We start from the raw sequence: 23,848 nt of genomic DNA on the forward strand, positions 1-23,848 counted from the left end.
TGCATATGGTACTTGTTGCCTCTCAAAAATTAAGAGACTGTCTTCAAGTTTCTTTCTGTTTCTCAGAGGCTTTTTAAAGACCCATTGTGTCTGTAGCTTCTGTTAAGAGATTTGTGCAGATTGAGTAAACTTTCAGTTAAATTCAAGCTAAAGCTGAAGTAGATTTAATCTCTGCAGATGAGCAATTTCAGCTGCAAGGCCTGTTGTTCTTGAAGTAATGATAAACACACTGGATAATTACTAACACTTAACCAAAAAGCCCAAAGAAAAGAAACTAACAAAAACCAGGAGAACTTTTCTACATATACCAAAACCAAAAGTATCTTTTCATTCTTCTCATCTACGTTTTACCCAGAAACTGCAACTTTTTATTTTCATACTTGAAAGAGATTTAAGATTAAATCAGGTTTATCCATTGGACCAAGCCTTAGGTTTTCAATATTAATAATATTAAGTATTAATGGATTAATAATATTAAGCAAATGGATTTCCTTAAAAATTGTTGCTTTCTTTCAAATATAGTTTATCTTCCACTACTGTCTTATCAAAGCAGAAAATGTAAAAAGGTTTGAGAAGACTTTAAAAGAATAAAAATTAATAATAATTTGAATATCATCAGCTGCCTTAGAAGGCTCAATAAATTTATCAGGAAATTTACTGTGGTAAGTCTTAAATTTTTAATGCCTCTCTGTAAAAAAATAGACTAAGGGGAAACCTTACTGCTTTCAACTAGCCAATGGGAGAGTAGAGAAAGAGGCTTTTCTGAGGAGTACAGAGAAAATGGTTAAGGGGCAATTGTCATAAGCTGCAACAAGAGATAAATTGGAAAAATTCTTGATGTAAAGATGTTTAAGCACTGGGGATGCACAAGAAGGTGTGAGGCAGCCCATCCACGACAACCGATCCCAACTGATAAAGGGGTTATTCCATACCATATGGCATTGTGTCCAGCGGTAAAAACTCAGGGAGAGAAGGAAGAAGCATGGACATTTGAGTTACAGAATTTGTCTTCCCAAGCAACTGTTCCCTGCTTTCCTGGAAATGGCTAAAGATCTGCCTGTTGATGGGAAGTAGTGAATGTATTCCTTATTTGCTTTGCTTGCATATACTGCTTTGCTTCACTTATTAAACCATCTTTAACTCAGCCCACAGTTTTTACTGCTTTTGCCATTACAATTCTCTCTCCCATCCCACTGGGCAGAAGTGAAGGCTGTGTGGGCCGTAGCTGCTGGCCAGGATTAATCCAGAAGTTGGCACTGTATTGTCATTCATAGTAGAAGAAAATGAAGTTGTTATCAAGCTATCACATAAGACTCCCTCATTTAGGAGCAAAGCACAAATTGGTGTGAAATGTGATATGTTTTACTATTGCACTTTCAGATAATTTTGAGGATACTGATAGTACAGAATGCATCTCGTGGATTCCAGTCAGCTGCCTAGCTTTGTATATAAGCCATAACTAAACCACAAAAAGTTTCACCTCAACGTAAGGAGGAGCCTTCTTTATGTTGAGGGCAGCAGAGCCCTGGCACAGGCTGCCCAGGGAGGTCACGGTGTGTCCCTCTCTGGAGACATTCAGAACTCACCTGGACATGTTCCTGTGTCTCTTGCTCCAGGTGACCCTGTCTTGGCAGGGGTTTGGACAAGATGATCTCCAGAGGTCCCATCCAACCCTAACAACTCAGTGATTCTGTATATGTAGGAGGCATACATGCTTGCTCTTTTCAATTTTGTGGTTTGAAATTGCTTTGGCTTATTTTTTGCTTCGTTGAGCTTTTTTTTTTTTTTTAATTGACAGCATATCTGGGTATCTATGAATATCTTATTTACCAATATCTATAGGAGAAAGTTTCACGAAGGATGTCTGGACTTCAGGCAGCTCTCTTGAAAGCTGTTTATTGCATAGGCGAAGTTACAGCATTTCAGGGAGTGAGTATCCAGAGCCAGCCCTACAGCTGCCAGCTCCAGCTGTAGGCATACCTGAAGCCACCTTCTGTTCAAGTTACAAAGCATTAGATACTTTTCTTTGCAGAGTATCTTAATGCGTAACGACCAATAAGCACCATACACAATACCTTTACATTTGCCTATAGCCTATCATAGCTACTACCATGACCGTATTATAGTCATTATTATCCAATCACAAGAGTAAGTAAGTTACAATTTAAGCTTACAGTGGAAAATTCTCAGACCTCTCTTTTTCTTCCTACTTTGACATTTCTTGTTTGCCTGCCATATCTCTCTTTTTGGTAAAGACATGTTTTCTATTTACTTATGCTCTTCTTGAGACTTATTTACTTGGTGAAAAACATGTCTTTGTTTGTAGTCACATACCTTTGTCCTATTCATAAAAATCTCCTTCCAACTAATCTCCAACCTTTGCCTTCTCAGTTACTCAGCACTCAGTGTTTCAGCAAAACATCTTTTACTCTATATCAAAACTTGCTTTCTTTTCTATCTCATCCCCTGTTTCTACATTCAGAGATCTTTCTGCCAAGCCTAAATACCTGTGAAACTTTCTTACCAAACTTTCATCCTCCCCAACAAATATCTTTGTACTGAAACATGATAGGTATAATTTGAAGTTCTAGTTACATTTTTGCAAATTATTCTTTCCTACGAGAATTCTGAGAATGGGTAAATTTTTCAAATTATTTGTAGATCTTGCACTTTGGCATTCTTGTGTATCCTTATGTCTTAGAAAATCTGTACAGGAGCCTTTAAAAGGAAGGTTTGAGGGCATGTTAGAAGAAGGGTTCCACCCACCTTCTTTTTTTGGCATTCTGCTGATACTTAATTCTATGGAAGGAGTGAAAGGAATTGATGAAAGCAAAGTACCATATGCCTTTTTAGAGCATACTTGGGTGGGTGACAGTCATGAACAGAAGGAGATTAAGAACAAAACCTGAATTTTGCAAAATTATATCATCCTAGTAGAGTTGGCCAAGGAAAAGTAATATGAAACACTGAAATATGAAGCATGTTTGTGATTTAGGGTTGGAAGGATGTAGATTTCAATCTTCGTGTTTTAAAGCTTGTTGCAAGTCGGTTTAAAATTGCTCAGCTGAAATAAGTAGGAAAGCAATATTTGAGGGCATCATGACTTAAACACTGTAGCTTTTGAAAGTTATGCTTGTGAGATTACTAGAGAGATAAATGAGATTACTGCTTTATGCCATGGCACATAAAACTTGATCTGTGTTAATTTCTCTTGATTATTCTCTTTATATATTCTAAAGTTATGTTATTAAAAGTTATTACACTTTTCATTTGTGAGTTAAAATATTTACATTGCCACTTGGTGGCCTCATTTGATCAGCAATCGAAGATAAAAATGTAAGTTAAGATCCTTTTTCTTCACAGGTGTGCAATTCAAACCTTGACATGATTTTCCTACACATCCAGGAACAATATATCCCATTTTGTAACGAATATGTGGATGCTGTGGTGATTGCTATGGTAGTTCTCAAGGGCCCGAATCACTGATGTTGGGGTGGTCAATTTTAAGAGCTCTTCAGTAAGGGTAGAACGGAAGTGGATGATTTTTCTCCCCATTCTTCCTCTCCCGTCCTTGAAGTTTTAATGTTCCACACCCCTTCCCAATCAAAACAAGCAGGAGATCTTGTTTGCTACCAATAATTTAACTTCTCTTTTTCTTAGGACTAGAGTTTGTTCTGAATTTGCCAGGCTTCTTTCCTGCTTGTTCTGCATCCTTAGTTCTTATTTTTCAGATTTTGTGACTTGAAAATGTTTTTCTGTATCACTTTTGTGAAACCATACCCCAAATCTCTGTCCCTCTGTGGTTCCATATTATTTACATGATTAGCTGTGTTACAAAGTGCTAGTTTGGTTTTGCTAGGTTTGCTGGTTTAGTGTACTTATGTCTGGGTTCAAGGCAAGCAAATATTGATTATATTGTGCTTAGGACACTTTTACTCATAGAAATCTTATGCCTTGGTAAGCTTCTTGTCAATTCCCGGTGCCTTGCAAGCTCAGTAAGAGCGGGCTGGGTGAGTGGATGGTGAGGTGGATTGAGAACTGGCTGAGTGCCGGGTCTTGGAGGGTTTTGAGCAGTGGCACAGGGTCTAGTTGGACTGTCACTAGTGGTGTCTCCCAAGGTGCAATACTGGAATTGTTTAATTTGTTCATCAGTTACTTGGATAAAGGGGCAGATGGCTCCTCAGCAAGTTCACTGATGACACAAAGCTGAGAGGAGTGGCCAATTCCCCAGAGTGCTGTGCAGCCCTTCGGAGGGACCTTGACAGGCTGGAGGGATTGGCAGTGAGGAACTGTCTGAAATTCACCAAAGGCAAATGCAGGGTCCTGCACCTGAGGAGGAATAATCCCATACACCAGAACAAGCAGGGGATTGACCTGCTGGAAAACAGCTCTGAGGAGAAGGACCTGGGAGTCCTGCTGGACAACAAGCTGTCCATGAGCCAGCAGCGTCCTTGTGGCCTTGCAGGCCAGGGGTATCCTGGGGTGCATTAGGAAGAGCATCACCAGCAGATTGAGGGAGGTGATCCTGCCCCTCTAGTCAGCCCTGGTGAGGCCACATCTGGAGTGCTGTGTCCAGTTCTGGACTCATAAGTACAACAGAAGAGTGGAGCTCCTGGGGTGAGTCCAGCAGAGGGCTAGGAAGATGACTGGGGGACAGGAGCATCTTTCTTACAAGGAAAGGCTGAGGGAGCTGAGCCTGTCCAGCCTTGAAAAGAGACAGCTGAGAGGGGACCTCGCCAGTGTCTATAAGTATCTGAAGGGAGGGTGCCACGAGGATGGACCAGGCTCTTCTCAGTGGTTCCAAGCAACAGAACAAGAGGCAACAGGCCAAAACTAATGCCCAGGAAGTTCCACCTGAACATGAGGAAGAACTCCTTTACTGTGATGGTGACTGAGCATTGGAACTGGTTTCCCAGAATAGTTGTGGATTTTCCTTCCCTGGAAGGGAAACCACCTTTTCAGAAGCCATCTGGATGCAATACTGAGTAGTGGGCTCTAGGGGACCCTGTTTGAGCAGAGAGGTTGGACCAAACGACCTTCCAGCCTGAACCATTCTGTGATTCTGAACCCACAGTCTCACACTCTGCTGGCTCAGGGCTAGGTACTGCCTCAGAGCAAGAAGGCAGACTGTTGCCCTGCTCCAATCTTGTCTCATGGTTTACTTGCAAAATCCATGTAGGTCTTCTGCAATTGTATAGCTCCAGATAGCCCCAGGTCTTCTGTCACACACTACAAGACATACTGCAAGCTGTAACCAAAAGACCTCTAGTTAATACACAGGCAATGGTTTATGGCTAACATAACACATGATTCTTGTGTTGCTGTGTTGTGTCCTCTAAAATTACCATAGTAGATTCAAGGTTTCTTCATTCTTTCCTGATCTTAGTGGTTGTTGATCCTCTGAAGTAATGTGTCCTTTCACTGCTTGGTCCCTACTCATAATTTTTCTTTTAGCTACTTGCTCAGTTTTCTGTGATTCCTTAATGTTTTTATTATAAAGATTCCAGTTAGCCCCAGGTTGTTGACGTTCTGGATATTATAATCCTGCTGGTATAGGTGAATATTGCAAATGTTTACCCAAAATTGTATAGATGAGAAACATTGTGTATTTATTTCTCTACACAGAGCACAGTCTTCTGATAATTTCTACTGACATACAGAGAAACAATTACATGTATCTGTATCTGGTGGTATAGATCCTGTAATCGTTAACTATTTGGGTCCACACACTCAAGTAGCTACTATTACTGAGTTCCCTGCCGGCTCTGTGGCTCCTGTGCATGAACGCAGGGACGCAGGGATGGCTTCAGTAATATTGAGCCGACAGCAAGGAGTTGAGAAGGGTCCTTGCTTAGAGTTCCACAGAAAGCAGTTCATTGCTACAACTTGTGAAGGTTTCCAGAGGCAAATGACCCCGAGCACGTGACAGCTCAGGGTAAGTACAGGGCTGTGGCTAACACAGGAGCCAAGCGGGGAAGCTGAACTGGGGTACATTACCGAAACCGAACATGGCATCCTGGGAGAGGCTTCTTTCCCTCACTGTAACCTAAGTCTTTGGCACCAGAGACTGTCTCACCAAGAGCTCTCTCTGTCCCCGGTACCACAGGTCAATCGGCCACCACAGCTACTGCTACTGTAGGAGCAATATTCCATTTTCATTGTGGGGCCTTTTTCAGATTGCATTCCTGTGGGACAGGACTCAGTGACTATAACCCCATTTTTTACCATGCCTTTCTGAGTCTGTTAATACCCCATCAGTAATGCCCCTTACATTCTGTGCAGTGATTGATACGTCTCTTCAGGCAATAGCAGTGCAGGTTGTGCATGTGCCTTCATGTCTATGCCTTCTTCAGTGTGGCATCTTGGGCTTCATTTCTCCTAAGATTACAACTCCATTTCAATAGTTGACACTTTGGCTGTCCTACACTGTGATTGTCCTGTAACTTGTGTGTTGGTGATTACTGCTTAAAGAATCTATTGTTATTGGTACCTTAACAATGTTAATAGCATTTTCTACTTCCAGTGCTTTTCTTTCTCTAAAACTATTATTTTTCTATTTCTATCCATATTTTTATTCCCATGTGACATTGTTACATCTCAGGAAAATAATATTAAAATATTTTTAATATGTATTTTTATTTTGTGGGGTTTGAATGTTGCATATAATACACTCCAGTTTTGATAAGTCACAAGTCAAAGTTTCACATAAATGGTATTCAAAATTCCAGTCACAATTTCTACTCCCTCTGAAATGGTATCCATTAACACTCTTGGTTTGTTTTACTCAGTCACATGAAATCTATTTCTGAGTCAATGTTGCAATGACCCTTTAATAAGAGCAGTGTATCTGTTCTGCCTTAAAAAAGCCAGAGTAAAATGCTTTATTCACAGTAACATGCACTCTACTACTTTGTTGCTACTGTGTAGTATTTGTGTACCCAAAATTTTGAATTGTCTCTCAACTGGAATCTTTGGTTAAAAGAGTTAACCACAACAAGAACAAAACTGTGAAGTAAACATTTGACCTCTTTTTTTTTTTTAATTTTAGTTTCTACTTCACTTTTGGTTTTTCCACTTTGTTTAAGCATCTCTGGTGTTTCCCACTCATATTTCAGTGGCTGAGGTTGTCTAGGTTTCATCACAATTGTTGTGCATTACTTTGATTTTTAACCAAGCAAATAGAAATAATATATGCAAGTTAAATTTGTATGCTGCTTCAAGCCCCCATAATACATTCCCTTAAAATCAGAGACAATCATTCCCCATAATACATTCCCTGAAAATCAAAGACAATCGTTAAAATCCCAAGATTTGTTTTGGCATCATGGAACATAGATGCTGTTGTTTAGCCCTCACATTTGTTTCCCACAATTTTAAAGTAATGGAGACACGTATCTAATGTTTTCATTATCTTTGACACAAAAGAGTTTTCTATTGTCACTACAGGTAAGGTGTATTATCAGCAAAGAGAAGGGTGCTTACTATTTCCCTTGTTATGCAAGCAAATATTCACGATTTTGAACCTAACATAATTAATAATAAAAATAAAAACAGACAAACTTCACTCAGACAAAATCTAATAATTAATTTATGCTGCTTCTTTTAAAAGCCTTTCTGCTAGCAACTTCCCTTATGTACTCTTAAATTTTAATAGCAACATTTATAACATAACATTCTTGCTTTTGTTAGCTTATTTACCTTGTGATAATTAAAATCGAAACTGGAACTATTTAGGCTATTTTCCATTGATGGATTTTTCTTGATATACATAAGATCCTGCTTTGTTTATAGTTGGAGCTAGTCCATCCCATTTGCAGTTTAGACTGTAAACTTGTGTGGAAAATATGCAACATTGCTTTTCATCCTCCTTGCCATTCTACAAAGTAGTGGTTTGTTGTTGTTTGTTTATTCATGCATTGAGCATTCCTTCCCATCTGAGTTTCTGTAGCAACATTAATCTCTTTCCATGTGTTTAGATAGGATCAGTAGCCATTCTTCAGTTAAAACATTAGTCAGACTTTTTTTTCTCCCAGGCATAACTCTAAATCACATGAACTTGGGAGAAGCTGTGGCTCACGGGTCATTATAACGACAAGATGATACAATATCCCATATCTTTCTGTAATTTTTCACCTTTTGGCTTAGTGCTATTTTTATAGTCCCATTGGGCCGTTCAATTTACCTTGAACTGCAAGTTCACAGCAATGTGGAGCCTTTCTTTTCTTCACAGGCTTCCATGTAATTCCTTGATGATTTGCCCTGGAATACATGTTCCTTGTCTCAAATAAATTTATTGGTTTAAATTGTATCTGGAAAATACAATGATAAATGCCTGCATGGTGGCTCATTTGGCTATAGCTTTCTTTACTGAACTACCTCAACCCACTTTCTCAGTGGGTCTAGAATTAGGAAACCATGTTTACTCCCACTTTGCATGGTATGTTGGATTAAGATGGGACTACACCAATTCTATTGTAGTCTGTTTGTATCCTAGCCCATTGCCCTGAGTTTGCCTGGGAGAGAGATCATTTTCTTCTGATGTTTCTCACTGATGTTTTGGCTGTTGCTAAGCAGTGCTTACTACTACTAAGAAGTCAAGGACTTAGTGTCTTGTGTTCCGCCGGTGAAGAGCTGCACAAGAAGCTGGGGGCAGGGGGAGCACAGTCAGGACAGCTGACCCGAGATGCCCAAAGGAGTATTTCATACCACAGAACATCATATAAAGTGGGGGAATTGGCTGGGAGGAGCTGATCACAGCTCAGGGACGGGCTGAGTATTTTCAGTGAGTGGTGAGCAACTGTATTGTGCATCACTTATTTCTCCTGGGTTTTATCTCCCTCTCTCTCTCTCTTTCATTATTATTGCTACTATTATTATTGCTGTTGTTGTTATATTTTACTTTGCTTCAGTTATTAAATTCTTCCTACATTGACACACCAGTTTTCACTTTTTTCCAGTTCTGCTCCCCATCGCACTGGGCAGAGAGTGAGTGAGCAAGCAGCTGTGTGGTATTTAGTTGCCATCTGGAATTAAACCACAGCACCAATGGTTCATGAATTCTCTTATGTTTTAATTTTATTTTTCTCCAAGTGGGGGTATTCGCCACAGCATAAACTGAGCATTATGTACCCATCTGTCTTCATGTTTGGCCACCTAGCTACCTTCTAATAGTCCCTTTTGCATTCAAGCATCCCCTACATGATCTTGCTCATGCACCTATTGAAACAAATCTACTGAAAGTGTACATAGTGCTCGTTATGTGCAAGTGTTTTTTACCTGGCCACACTATACTCTCTATGCTTCACCTATCTACCAGCTTCTATAGTAATCTCCCCTCAATTTCCTCATTTTCATGTTGTAAAGTTGCACTATCTTTTTATACCGAGCTTTGTATGATTTTATTTGGTTTGTTTGCAAGCTGGGAGTTTCTTCAAATGTCAAGTCTACTGGGACCACCACAACCTTGGCAAGGGTGTGTACTTGACTATTCAAATATTGCTGCCTCTGTATGTTTCCTTTTGGTAGGCTTTTACATGACCTGCATATTTTTTTCTCTCTGCTTTTTTTAACATATGTTCAGGATTTCCTTTCCATGACTGAGAGGCTACCAGATTTCCATTCTGTGTTTGTAGGTAATTTTTAATCTACTTTGGTAGCCAAATAGTTAAAGCTTGATGTATCCGGCATGAAACTAAGTATGAAGCTCGGTCATTTCCTTTAGGTTTCTCTTTTAACAGCATTAGCAGAGCTTGTGTCTTTGTTGCTTGTGCAGAGTGAAGGCAAACAGCTCTTTTTATTTTCCCGAGCATATCTAATAGAGGATTTTCCATCCTTTTGATAAAAACTGGAGCCATTTGTGAATCACACTGAATAACCTGTGGCACGAAGTCAATAACGGAGCTTTTATCTGGTGAGAGACACATAAACAGGTAAAGTGCACTTCTTTTCTGTTCCAGTTATATTTAACTCTATAGGGTTAAAAGCCCTATAGAGCAAGTGATAAAGTCTTGCCTTATTCTACAGAAAGCTCTTATTTATAAAATACAGCGTGTATCCAGCTAGCCTAGGTTTGATACATATCCAGTTTGTACTTTTCCACCATTATGTACTTTAGTGGAGCATGTGTGATATGTACTTTAGTGGAGCATGTGTGATATGTACTACTGCAAAATAGCGTCTAGCGATGTATACCCAAAGCTAATTGCTTATATTAAAGCTAAACCTGTTTTTTAATACAGAATAGAGTTTTCCCCCACAAGTCTTAAGAATCTTGAAGCAAAAGCATTTTATTTCTGTGTTCTTTAAACAGCACTGTGTAGATCAGTAGTGGCCAGCTGAACATGAAACAGAGTGCAATAATGGGCATCTAAATCCCAGCGTTTGAACTAGTGCAGTTTCACTTCTTTTTTTTCTTTCCATTCTTGTTTGTGAGATTTCTTCACTAATTTGATTAGTAGTTTTCTCATTTCTGCAAATATGATTGTCATGAAAATGTAAGCAGCTCCAAAAGTGAAACGAATACAATTTTTACATGCATGGACTCTCATACTCAGTTCTACCCTTTGCTGATGCCATTCCTTCTACCTAAAACTATTACTGAATATTTCACTTTAGATTGTATCTGAATTTTGTCATGACTAGCTCTGAAGCCTGTGTTTTGAGTAATGCTGACTACTTCTTGAGTATATTCCCAAACTTTCAGTTTTTCCATGTACTGACAGATTACTCATGTATGGTATAACATAACACATTCTGATGGTAATTTCATGCATATGTGATATGTTTGATCTGAAAGTCTTGAGATACATGGATAAAACAACATTGCTTTCTCTCACAAGTAAATGTTTGTTGTTACCAGCTCTTCTCTGTTAGTGGAATTGTAAGAAAGCACTGGCTAAATCAGTAACAAAATAGCAGTCAAATATTCTGCTCAGTGTTACACAAATTTCAGGCATACAACCAACCTGAGAGATGGCTACCTTATTTAAGTGTTAAAAACTCACTTTTAGCTTTTTTCCATTGCTTTTAACCCTGGACAAATGGGATGTTAAAATAATAGGTCTCTGTACTAAGATCTTGCTTTCCAGTAAACTTGTTGATGGTGGAGTCCTTCCTCTGCCATTAAAACACAATTTCTATTTTTTCACATTTTAAGTTACAGACATACAAAACTTGAGGAAATTCTGTTACCCAAATATCCACTGTTTTAACTTCCTCCGGATTCTTAATAACAAAGCATCAATGACTTGCAGGAATCACTCCACCCTCACCTCCCACTGGTCAGGCCCAATTTCACAAACATCCGTAACAAAATCTACAGCCAATCCATTTTGTTTCAACAAGGCTGTGCCAATAATTCCCTGGTGTTCCTAAAAGGGATCCTCCCACTCCTGAAGGAACAGGAGAAGGAGACTCCTGAACTTGGCAGCTATTAACTTCAGGCAGATATCTTAACACAGATACTTGAACATCCTTTCATGCATATAATGCAGTAAGTTTTATCATTTTCCCTCTTTTGTGGGTTAGAGCTGGAACAAATATTTGTTGAAGAGTGGTTATTGACAGTACAGTATCAATTAACATCATGGCACTAGTGTTAATGTTCTTCCCTTGACCACCCAGTACTAATATTGTTATTGGCCATTTCCATTGGTTATATTGTAATTTTACCACTAGACCAGGGGCAAGTAGACAGCAGAGTGTCCCTAGTCTTTGTTATTGAGAGGAAGAGATGATGTTTAAGGGCTTTGCTGAGAGAGACCTGTTATTTTCTCTAGTTTTCATTCCTCCTCATGATTTTTGATTAGCTTGACAAAATGAGCCAGCAAGGAATTTATGTATTCTATCCCATTTTCTCAAATCCTTGCCTCTTTTTCTCAAATTTTAACATGTTTCCTTCCTGCAGTTTCATTGGTGTCCACTAAATGAAGTTTTTATCATGTTGTCCAAGGATATTCTGCAGTTAACCATTACTACCTCTTTTTACATGAAGAGCTAAACCCACTCTGAGGACTGTTTTCCCTTTTCTATTTCTTTTTATCTTTATTTTAAATGGAGGCTGTGAGTCATTTAGGACTGTATTTCTGAAAATTACAGTCTGTAATGTCTACAGTATGTGGACCTTTTATCAGATCCACAGGACTGGGATTTCCTTGTAGTCTTTCTTACTTTCATTACCTTGTCCGTTTTCCTTGTCTATACCTGCTGAAGCTGAATTTGCAGCTCTTCCCATTGTAGTCATGCTTGATTCACAGGTCCCATAATTACTCTTGCTGACTTAACTCTTGTACCACTGCTACCTGAAAGCCGGTTCTGTTTGATCAGATACATTCCCAGATGCCAATACCAACAATTTTTCCAGGATTCACATTATATTACAATCTCATAACATTCTAGGTAGAATAACCTGCTAGCCAAATCTCCAGTTACTGCTCAGATAAATGTTCTGAGACATATGCCTACTAAATTTCTTACAGGAAATTGTTCCTGCAGTGTAGCTGATAATCATACTCCGTTCTGAGGCTGTGCAATATTCACTAGTTAAGGAAAGCTAATCCTTGAGTTCCAAAAGCCCCATTTAAAAAGTTTCTGAATTCAGTAGCCTCAAGTATTAAGCAAATACTTTTGTTCACTCTTCAGTCAGTTCAGTTGCTATTGTTATAATAATTTTCCATGTCTTAGGAGCAGCACAACCCAAGCAGGAGTAAACAGCAGGGTACACTCCTTTCTTACCACTGTTTTGGTTTTAACTTCATAACTCAATCATAAAAGCCTATTTAGTTGTCACTTTACCTGAATTTTCAGTATAGTTGTGGTCTGAGTTTCCCTTATATCCTTGTATGTATAGTATGTGTTCTGGGCGACTGGTATTGAAGTGAAAAGACTTTTTGAGTGTGCAGAAATCCATCTGTATGGTATAGCTTTCAGGGTGTGTCCTCAAGTTAGTAAATGGTTCACTTCAGAAGCTATAAGGTAAGCCTAACAATCAGAAACTGAAAATCCACTTTTAAACATCATTAGACTAGTACTATACACCCAGATCCAAAGAGAGACAAAGCCTGAATGTTTTTATTATTAGCTAGGTCAAAACTGATGCACAACAAAGGTAATGTTTTGGTAACATTCACCATTATTTCCACTCATATTTTGCTGATATAGAAGATACACATACATATTTCTCCTTTTCTGTTGTTCACCCCTCTTTTTCCATGTATTCATCTAAATATTTATGTAGAAGGGGATTTTCAGAGGTGAAAAATGTAATTATTCTTTTCCTCTATTTCCTATCATGGTTTAACACTAATGTATGTATGAGTGATCTGATATGGCATGACGATCAACTCCTTATCTGTATCCATGTGATCTGATGGGAGGAGATCAGTTTACTTAGTTTACCATTATAAGAATAGCCACCACTATGAGTATTGTGGTAGCACAAACGATGTTTTGATGACTACCATAGTGGTGGCACATAAAAAGAAACAAGATAACTTTTACTGTTCTTGGGGTTAAAATGTTTATGGGGAACATCTTACTATGAAACCTTGAGGTAAGCATTATTCTGCCTGCCCAACTTCACCCTCTTGGGAAAGAGAGGATATTGTCAATCTGATGACGGATTTAATGGAACAAGATGAACTCTGTAACAAATGAAGTGTGATAACACAATCCAACCCACAGTGCATGAAAAGACCATGCACTCATGATGAGTTAGACTTAGCTTCAATTTTTCGCCCTTAAGAAAACATGTACACATGCTTTCCCTGACAGACCTACCACTCTTGAATAGTTCAGTTTACTCAAAATATGAATATAGGTGGAAATCTATTAGGAAAGTATGTGGTAAGTCTGTCCTGTGAAACAATGCACCACAGCAGTATTCAGAAAGAGATTTTGTCACGTATATATCTGGACAAAATGAAGTACTGTATTTCAATAATTTTGTTCTTGTAAACATACAATTTCATATACACATTAGATTATCCAATTGGTGTGTGAGAAATTCTTCTGGTCCTGTCACATACAGTAATAAGCATCTTTCTTTGCTAATGTGTTGCCAAGGTGTTCCATAAATAACCTAGGCAGATAAGTTCTCCTCTCTCATGTGCACCATGCCATGGAATCAGTTTCCTTAAAGGACTTGGCCTGGTTCTGGTCACGCCTGCTTGTAACTTCCAGCTCAGTGGATGTCTTCATGAACTGATTGTCAGCCATGTGTGATCACTGCAGAAATCATCTGTCTTCTTTAGGATGTGGGATAATTTAGCAATATATCTGTCCTCAGACACCACAAAAAATCCTATGTCTTCATGAGCAAATGGCTCATGACATGGAGTCACTGCCAGGTCTTGTCCTCTATTGGTATGATAAAAGGCTTTGTTTTCATGCCAAGTCCCATAGATACTCACCAGAGGTAGTTTAAAGAAGATCAATTTTCCAAATTTAGTTCTGCTTCATAGTGCTGACTATTCAAAGAACCACAGAGGATGCTCCCATTGAGGAATCTCTGTAACGTTTAACAAGCATACCTTGCCCACAGGGAATCTTTGGATCCTTAGGATATTGGCATTACGTTCTCTAATTTCTACTGGAACAGAATTCCTTGTGTGCCAGGTGCAGACAAGGAATACAAGAAGAGCAGACTTCTTACAGTAGGAGGTATCTCAGTTTGACTAGGTGTTCAAGTGAGATGATGAGAGTTGCTTTCTTTAACATTTTCCATACTAAAAAACTCATTTGCTCTCAGTGAATGATGATATGGAAACGGGACTGCTCTGAACACCTTATTCAGTCAGGGTGAGCTGTTAATCATTCATAATTTATTGTTGACTATAAAAAGAAATCAAGGAATTACATTTAGTATCATGGTACTCACACAGGGTCACGTGTCATTGCATGCAAACAGAATGCTTAAACTGTACAGAGGTCGTGACACGGCTGAGTCAGAGAGGAGGATGTCTAGAGTGCAAAGGGTGAGCAAGTTAGAATATGAGCAGAGACCATTTTGTTCCTTCAATTATCATTGTGTGGTGCTGGAACACTGTCCAAAGCCTTGTGGTTCAAGGGTCCCCATGAATATCAACTTCTTGGGGAGCTACCTGACAGTCCTTCTGGCTCTGACCTACAGCCTTTATCTCCCATTCTGTCTGGGAAATAGGAAATCATATTGTGATTTCGCTGTCCACACAGAGAAGGGGAGGAACATTGAGGAAGACCTCTGAGGCTTGCTGATTAGTTGAACATCTTGTATGGGTGCTTTCTGCAGTTTTTTGGCAGGAAGGTCTCAATTTACTAATATTACTCATATGAGTTTGACCATGATTAGCACTTCTTAAATGTCATTGATTGCATTACTGTTTAGTATGTTATGTCACTTTTACACGAAGTTTATACTTAGAAATCAGTAAGAAATAAACAAGAAAGATACCCTGAAATCTGGATTTGCAAGGCAAAGGTCTAATAAATTCAAGTTTCAGTGGGAAGTATATGGAAAAATGTTGGTTTTCCCTTAACAAGCATAATATGTGGGGGTAGAGCAATAAACTTGGTTGCAATCAAAATACATTTTAATGATCTTATGATGAATTTATGGAAATTAGGTTAAAGATCCTTATGGAATTAGCGAAATGGGAAGTTAAGAGAAGATGCAGATGGATTAATGAGACATTAGAGCATCTAGTCTGAATCACTAGAAGGGCTGCAGGTAATTGCGTTTTCAGTAACTGTAGCCGCAATATAGCCAGCCACAAAATAGTGAAATCTGATTTTTGAATTGCTGAAGTCCTGCATGGTGAGGGGGTTATTTTCTCCAGTCTCTTTTGAAGTGTTTTGTGCAAAATGATCACATGCAGACATATCTTGATATCATAACTGGAATCTTCCTGCTAAGTCTCCCTGGATTGTTGCAGGGATCATTAGTGTTGACATGTAAGGCAGAGCTGTGGCATGTAGCAGATGTTTCTGGAAGCAGAAATGATGTGAGGAAGCATTAGCCCTATTGTCTATGATTATGGCTACTTGAAAGGTTTGGAGCTTGTGAACATGTGTCTGCACTGTATCCAATTGCCTGTAGAAACACATTTACCTTGGAGTGCACAATCATTTGTTTTACAGTAAACATCAAAAAGGAACAGAGCAATTTGGCTGTGGTTAAAGACTAACAAGCAGAACATGATCACGGTGCCATAGTCAATGTCTTATGACATGAACTGAAAGAAGTGACTATTTTTGGTCATTTCACCACAGTAACAAAGTCCAATGTATAAGATTAGATAAAGTAAGTGTACTTCTGCACTGCTACAGAAAATGGAAGTCAAATTACTTACAGAATTTAAAAATATTTGGCTATTATTGAAATAACCCCCAGTTTGGGCTACTTTACATAAAAAAACAAAAGCTGTGAAACATTTTGGGTCCTGAGGATAGTAATGTCAACTGTGCCAATTCTGCCTAGAAGGGTTATAGAAACGTTTTTTGATGGGGTTTTTTTTGTGTGGGTTTGTTTGTTTGTTTATTTGGGGTTTTGTTTTTGTTGGGTTTTTTTTTTGCCTAGAGAGGACAGACAACACTTGTGAAAGCAGCATTAAAATTTTGAAAGTACTGCAAAATGAAGTGGAAGTTCTTCCTATCTGTTGTGGATAAGGAAGGGATAACAGCTCTAACTTATCTCGAGGACAATTCATATTAAATATCCAAAAAACCTCCAAGTAGTTCAGATAGTCTGAAGTTCTCCATCTTTGCTTTTGGAAACTAACTATGGAGGTACAGAATAGAAACACCTGTAGAGAACGTAATGTGTAATGATTGATGTGATCTGAAGGAAGGAGGGTGGACAGGATGGCATTTTGACATTATATGTCTTCCACATATAATGAACTGTAGGTGTAGAAATAAATAAAAATTTGGAATCAGTATTACTAGGAAGAAGCTGAATGAGAGGTTTTTAATTCTCATAATTTCCTGTGTAATCTAGACATTTCACAAATAGTATGGAATAGAATGCAAGTATTTATAAAATATGGCTTTGAATAATATTGTACAAGGGAATAAGTCAATAGCTTTGATTTCTGTACAGAATATAATATTGATGCTGTTATATATTTCGTATGTAGTGACTTGAGTTTGTAAACTCCTTTCTCAGGCATTCAGCTGTCTGTGATCAAGACACAGCAATGTAACCATCTTTCAGACTTTTGAGGAAACTTCTTAATTTGGAGCAAGAACTGCAAAGAAGTTGATAAAATGGGCTTCTGCAAGGTAAGAAAGGTTGCAGACAGGTAAGACTCTTAAAATTGAGTTAAGCAGCAGTTTAAGGATTCAAGAGAAAGAAACATCATCATGAAAATAAATAAAATCCTAAGTGAAAAGCAAGGATTTGGAAGACAGCAATTCAATCCCAATGAAGATCCATTCCAGGGGCAGTAGAAACCAGCTCTACCCCACCTCACTGAGGACTTCTTGGCCATCAAAGATTTTTCCTGTTTCTTGATTCAGGGCACTGAACATACCAACACCCACTTTAGTATTTCATTAATTCAAGTTATCAAAACATGGTAATGTGTGGTAACTAATCAGTAACTGCTGAATACTTTTAAGCTGTGTGTATTCAGTGTACAAAGGGCTCTTTGTGCATGGCAAAAGGTGGCTGTCCAATCAAAGGCACTCAGGGAGGGAAGGATTACTTGTCCTGTTACAATGTTACCAGGCATATCCTTGCCTGGAAAAGTTATATGGACAAAAACTGGACATGTTGTAGTAATATATGTTTTATTCAGATTTAAGTGGGTAAAATGTTTTCCACCTGCACAAAAAGTAATTTTGTTTATTTTTTCCCATCAGTTTTCATTTGTGAAATAAAGTCCTGAACATTTTTAAAGTCCAATGTTCTGTACTATATGTCTTTAAATGCATTTTTCTGTTATAACTGTAGTAATAATATAACTTTAAATGCAACTATTCAGCAAGTAAAGATTATGTTTTCAGAAACAAGACTGAGTTTGTAAAGCTGAAAACTGGCACATTAGTAATAGGAATCAAGTGACATTACTTTAGTTTGTGGTAGTCCTCCTTATGAGAATAAACAATTAACTCCAAATCAAATCACAGATAATAAGAGTGGAGTCTTGTAATTTTAAAACATGCTTTTCGGAATAGACTTCCTTTTTAAATGCAAACAGAAGCTGGATGCTTACATTAACTTGATTTGTTCTCATGCTTTGTCCAGGGAAAATAAAATGTCCAGCAACTACAATAGGCATTATCTTGTAGCTGAGCATACAGCATAGTTAAAGGAACACAAAATTACCAGTTTCTGACAGTATAATAATTCCCTTCACATAGAACGATTCTCATTGATAGAATGGTAGCCAAGTTGGCAAAATTCCTTTACAGAGTATTATTCTTTTCCAGCCCTGATTAACAGGAAAGAGGCTGCTAAAGTAGAACAGGAGTTCTCCTAGTACTGTAAATCAGAGGTTCTTCACAGGTGTTCTGATCTGTGCTAGGGTTGAATGTCATTGAGGAATCATTACAGAATTCCCACAATCCTTTCCAGCATTTTGCTTACCTGGTGCTTATTGGAAAATCCAACTCACCATCTTTAAAGTGAATAGAAGAAAAAAGTAGTTTGTGGGATTTTCTTTGGCCACAATATATGCAGTTGTTGAAGTATTTGCTTCAGTTTCTTGTCTTGTTTGCTATTTTTATTGATAAGTATATTTTAAAAAGGTTAGTTTTTCTTTATATTGTTTAGAAAATTTTGAAGGCATCATGCCATCATTTCAGAACGTTTTATCTCTGATATCAAAGTTAGATTAAAGTTTCTGTGTCAGTAGTTCCAATATCATGTGTCAGTTTGTGATGTGCTGGCCTGCATCAGATAAAAAAAATGCACAGATACAATGTATGTTTTGTGGGATGAGATTCTCTCAACACAAATTATTTTTTAGAAGCATAAGTAGTTGAAACTTCACCACAAAACATGAGAGCCATTTTTTTCAAATGCCTTTTCCTGCAGTTTTAGAAACTGTCTCATGATCAGTTTGTTAATAAAATATTAAGACATTTTGACACAAGAAGGGTGTTGGATAAGTAAATTTAGATAACTAAATAGATGGAAACAATCTGAAATAATTAATAGTGAGTACAGTATAGGATGATCCATATATACCTAACTGTGGTTCAAAAATTATGTTATGATCATGCAAAATATGACTTAAATAGCAGAGTTATACTGAAAAGCCTGGTGAATGATCTGTAAGAGCAATGACTCAAAGAAGGTTTTAAGGTTTAGTTTATTGTACCAATACAATCTCTCATTGTCCTTGAGTGCCCAAGAGAGATTATTCAAACCATGCATTTATAACACATAAGAGAAGGGAATTAACTGTGCTTCAGTCAACAGAATTAATGTTGACAGAATATTTCAAGGGACCTATGGTCGTGTTTCAAACATGTAAGAAGTATTTATGCTTAAAATTCTAAAAAAGATGTGTGAATATAATGCAGGAACAAAGGGAAATTGTCTACTATCTTAATAAAGAGGGGACTGAGTAAACCATATGAATATGTATAAGTATTTTCACATAGAAAATATATCTGATTATGCAGAGCTTCACAGAAATAATAATATCCAAGAGGTGTTATTCTATCTTCAACTAAACAATGTCTGTGAAGGGAAATGGAGCATAGAAGCAGTTAGCCAATAGGTCTAACAAACTTAAGACCACTTGCAATTTTTAATGTAAAATTAGAAGTTTTCCTCTTGTACAGGCTTTGCTTTAGACGAGGCAGACTTACCTGGTCCGATGAGTCACTTTAGAGAACTTTCAACTGGCTAAAATCTCTTAAAACATTTACCCCATAACTCAATAGAGGGAGCTCTGTGAGCTGCAGCTGTCATTCTCTTCATACAATCCCACTGATCCACTGTTGGATAGGGCTGAGACGGACATGTGGCAGAGCTTCAGACAGTCCAGGTGGATGTTGTTTATCAGCCTTTTTTTACTTGCTTCTGCAGCAAGGGATTTGAATTGTCCAACAGTTCCCACATCACCAGATCTCTGCTTCTTCTAATCATAGCATAACAAACTGGTTTGGGAAGGAATATTGAATTGTTTATGAGCCTTAAGTAGCTCAAAGGTCATAGATTGGTCATCTCTGTTTAAATCCCTCTTCCGTGAGATATTTTATGACTAGTACATAGAAGCAGAAAAAAAGGAATGTTTTCTTTCTTCATGAACTTTTGAATGATCAGGACACTCTGCTTTCAAGACATCTTCGCTTAGCATCTGGTCAATGTCTACTCGATACAGACAATGTCTATACAAGATTTCATGCTTCAAGTCTTCTGCCTATAGAACTAGAAAATCCCCCTTGATAACATCAAAGATTGGCTGAAACCGAGAGTAAACTCTTGATTTAACCAAATAACTGATCTGAGGGAAGACAGTATTTTTCAAACACTGGGTTTATGAATCCTGCTAATGTATTTAGGGCAAAACCAGTCGCCAGACTTTGGATGAGAAAGTATTTCTCCTCGGATTAGATTGACTGGCACCTATGTTGTTTCTAGATGTTTTTGTACCTCTTTGGTTGTGAACCAGCTACTATGTTCACCTACACGTTTTTTTTTATACTCAGGTAATGAGCCATGGTGATGCCACAGATTCTTCTGTTGTTGATTTATTTTACGGATTTAATCTCTTCAGCCTGAAATTATATATTCTCACCCAAATTATCAGTTTTAAACAAGATATAAGAGATTAGAAGAAAGAGTTAGTGATCTTCTCTGATTTCAAATTCTCTGAAATTGTGGAACTATGTGACTGAACAAAGTACAAAAGCTATAAAGAAATTACAGGATATTGTATCTTACTAAATAGATGTAAAATACTGTACTTTCCCTATTTTCCCACTTTTTAATATCAGTTTAGTTGCTTCAGCTCCTAGTGTTATAAAACCAGGTATCTTTCATTTTCTTTGCATTACTGTATGCAGGCAAGAGAGACTCTGGTAAAAATCACTCATCTGTTTTATTTCTATTTCCGTTTCTTATCATGATTGCACTTCAATAGCATCGAGACATTGCAATGAGATAACAGAACATTCTGACAGATCTCATACTGTTCTCTCTATTTGCCCTTTAAGGTGAAACAGTTGTGAAAGAACTGCATATACTATTCCTTTTTTTTTTTGATCGATTGACTTTTCTTTAAAGTTTCTCATTTTAGTTTTTTTGGTTCCCACTGAAATAATGGGACCAGTCCATTAAGATCACGTCCAGGAAAGAATTTAGGCACACAAGTTAAAATCCACTGTTCCCATTAACTGCTGTGGATAGACTTCTATACAAATATATCACAATGACTTTTCATAAACAGGTAATACCTATACTTATTAATCCTTTATATTCTGCTTGACTGGAAATGCAAAACTACCCTTTCTAAAGTAATCCTCAATCTGATAAGACTATCTCTATTCCAAAACCTTATAAAAATACTGTTTCACCACCATTTTGAGATTACAGGCATGCATGACAATAAGGAACAAAAATAATTTCTTCTGGGTATTTATCAGATTAAGTAAGTTTTGTGGGAGTAAAGTGATAGGAGACCTGCAGTGAAATTTGTATAAACCTACTTGCCTTCTAGGACAAGTATTTTTATTTAATTTCTCATAAATTTTACGTCTGTAAAAATGTTGAACATGTCTACTTTAATACATACATTGAAATTACTGTTAAGAAGTGGAATAAATTTATTTTAAATGTTTTAAATAATTGTTATTTTCATTAAAGTCATGCCTACAGATACTGATAAAAACAATACATTCCACAATAAAACAAATGGCCCTTTTGAAACAGTTTAGAATATGAGCACACATTCAAAAATCAGAAGAATACTAATTGGGCAAATTTCTGCTGACCAGAGCTATTTCCAAAACTTTTCTAAACTGAGTCTGAAACTCGTCTTGCTGTTCTGCAGTTACTCAAATGAGAAACTATATGCACTATAGTAAAATCCTGTTTTCTTTCCTGCTAGGTGGGTAATGATTTCCTGGATTAGACTTGGAAGATGGGAAAGGAAGCAAAAGATTAAAACAATGCTTTGGTGTTACCTGGTTTCATTCTCACCGTGTATTCAAGAATGGATTCATCCTTAAGTGCAACAGTTACTTCGAGCATTCAGCAACATCTCTAACAAGGTAAGGAGGAATTCCTTTGAGTTTTAAGGGGCATAATTAAAACAACAGTACCTATAACAGGGAATGTTTTCTGGTGGAAGAATAAAGTATTCAGGCTTGTTTTCCCAGGTGACAATGAAATATGCATGCTTTCGAGGGCTAGTATTATTGCCTTTAGGAAAACGGATGTGCAGTCCAAAGTGCATACGCTGTATTATCTAAAATAGGCGAGGCAATTGGAGTGGGAAAAAATCCAAGAGAAAGCTATTTGTTATCTCTGTCTTACATAACAGAAGCAAAGTCCAATCATGCTGCATGTCCTTAACCATATTAATTCTGCTCACATTAGAATACTTTTTCAGAGGACTAGACACAAACCAGGAGCAACCTTTCACGGTATGTCAGTAGTTTGGGTTTTTTTTTAAATCAGAGGTATATTATAAATTCACTAGTAACTAAAATTGGGACAAATCCAATTAACTGCATATTCTTTTAAATAAACATTTAATTTCTCATTTATTTTGTATGTCTGTGCTGAATTGCAGAAAATATCATTCTCATGTCATTCAAATGAGATTAAATGAATGACTTAGAGTTATCAAATGGATACAAATACAGAATATAGATGTTTGTAAGGAAACTCCAAACTCCTGGACTTTTTTCAATATGCTTATACTTGTGCATTATGAATATTCACTTGCAATATATGATATTAATAACTTTACTGATCGTAATAAGTCCATATTTTTCTTTCAAACAAATGGTTGTTGAGATTACTGTCCTTGTCTTAAGATTGTGTATTCCTCAGTCAAATATTATTTTACAGGAAACTATCTTCAATAAATTTAAAATGCCTTCTGAAGATGAAAAGAAGTATACTGCAGATGGAAATAGTCATGAGATCGCTGCATCCAGCCAGGGTCATGAATTTGAAGACAAACAGTAAGTATTCTTTAATATTGTAAACATAATGCATTGAAGCTTATTAGACTCCATTACTTTGGTGTATATTTTATTGAATTTCATATTTTAAATCTTATTTTACCTTATTTTGTTAGGAAAACCTAGTAAGAGAAAACTTTGTAAGAGTAAGGGTAGCATTGATTGGTACATTTATTTCATGCAAAAGGACTATTTATTTTTTTCCTTTAAAGGACTAAGTGTCCACAGCATTGACTAGAGACTTACTGAAAAACAATTCTAAAATATGACAAAAATTATGTTGGAATGGAAATCTTGGATGCATTTATGTCATCTGCTAAAAATTATCTTAGTATTTTTAGTATGCAAGTGAATCAACATTTTACATATCTTGAACATTTTATGTATTCCCGATCTGCTATGTACCAAAGTTTTCCTCTCTTCTGTTTTGAAAGCTATACAGTGCTTCGGTTCACAACTTCCCTGACCAGATAGTGGAACCACCAACCCCGTTGGTGTTGTTTCATCCTTGAAGGGGTGAACTGGGAAGAACATGACTTAAATTTACAGAAGTTAGGAGGTGATGCTACTTATATTGCTGAAGATTTAAATACAAACATCTCAAGAATGCTCAATAAATCATGTTAATTTTGCACAATTGTTTGCAGTAGAGTTATTTAATAACTATAATATAATTGAAAGGCATTAATATGTTGAATTAGTATTTCTGTGAAGTGGGGTCCAT

General features: G+C 37.2%; 1 protein-coding gene across 1 annotated transcript in view; it reads left to right on the forward strand.

The window, feature by feature from the left end:
• The first annotated feature begins 9,725 nt into the window (after nt 1-9,725).
• The window catches only part of ABCB1 (ATP binding cassette subfamily B member 1), a 50,256-nt gene continuing 36,133 nt past the window's right edge, over nt 9,726-23,848 (forward strand). The window contains exons 1-4 of the mRNA XM_032113101.1: nt 9,726-9,929; nt 17,141-17,256; nt 22,041-22,203; nt 23,009-23,124. Of these exons, the coding sequence (XP_031968992.1) occupies nt 23,033-23,124 (92 nt within the window). The 5' untranslated portion in view covers nt 9,726-9,929; nt 17,141-17,256; nt 22,041-22,203; nt 23,009-23,032. The remainder of the gene's footprint in view (nt 9,930-17,140; nt 17,257-22,040; nt 22,204-23,008; nt 23,125-23,848) is intronic.

Source organism: Corvus moneduloides, chromosome 1 (genome assembly GCF_009650955.1).
Source record: "Corvus moneduloides isolate bCorMon1 chromosome 1, bCorMon1.pri, whole genome shotgun sequence".
Classification (NCBI taxonomy): Eukaryota; Metazoa; Chordata; class Aves; order Passeriformes; family Corvidae; genus Corvus; species Corvus moneduloides.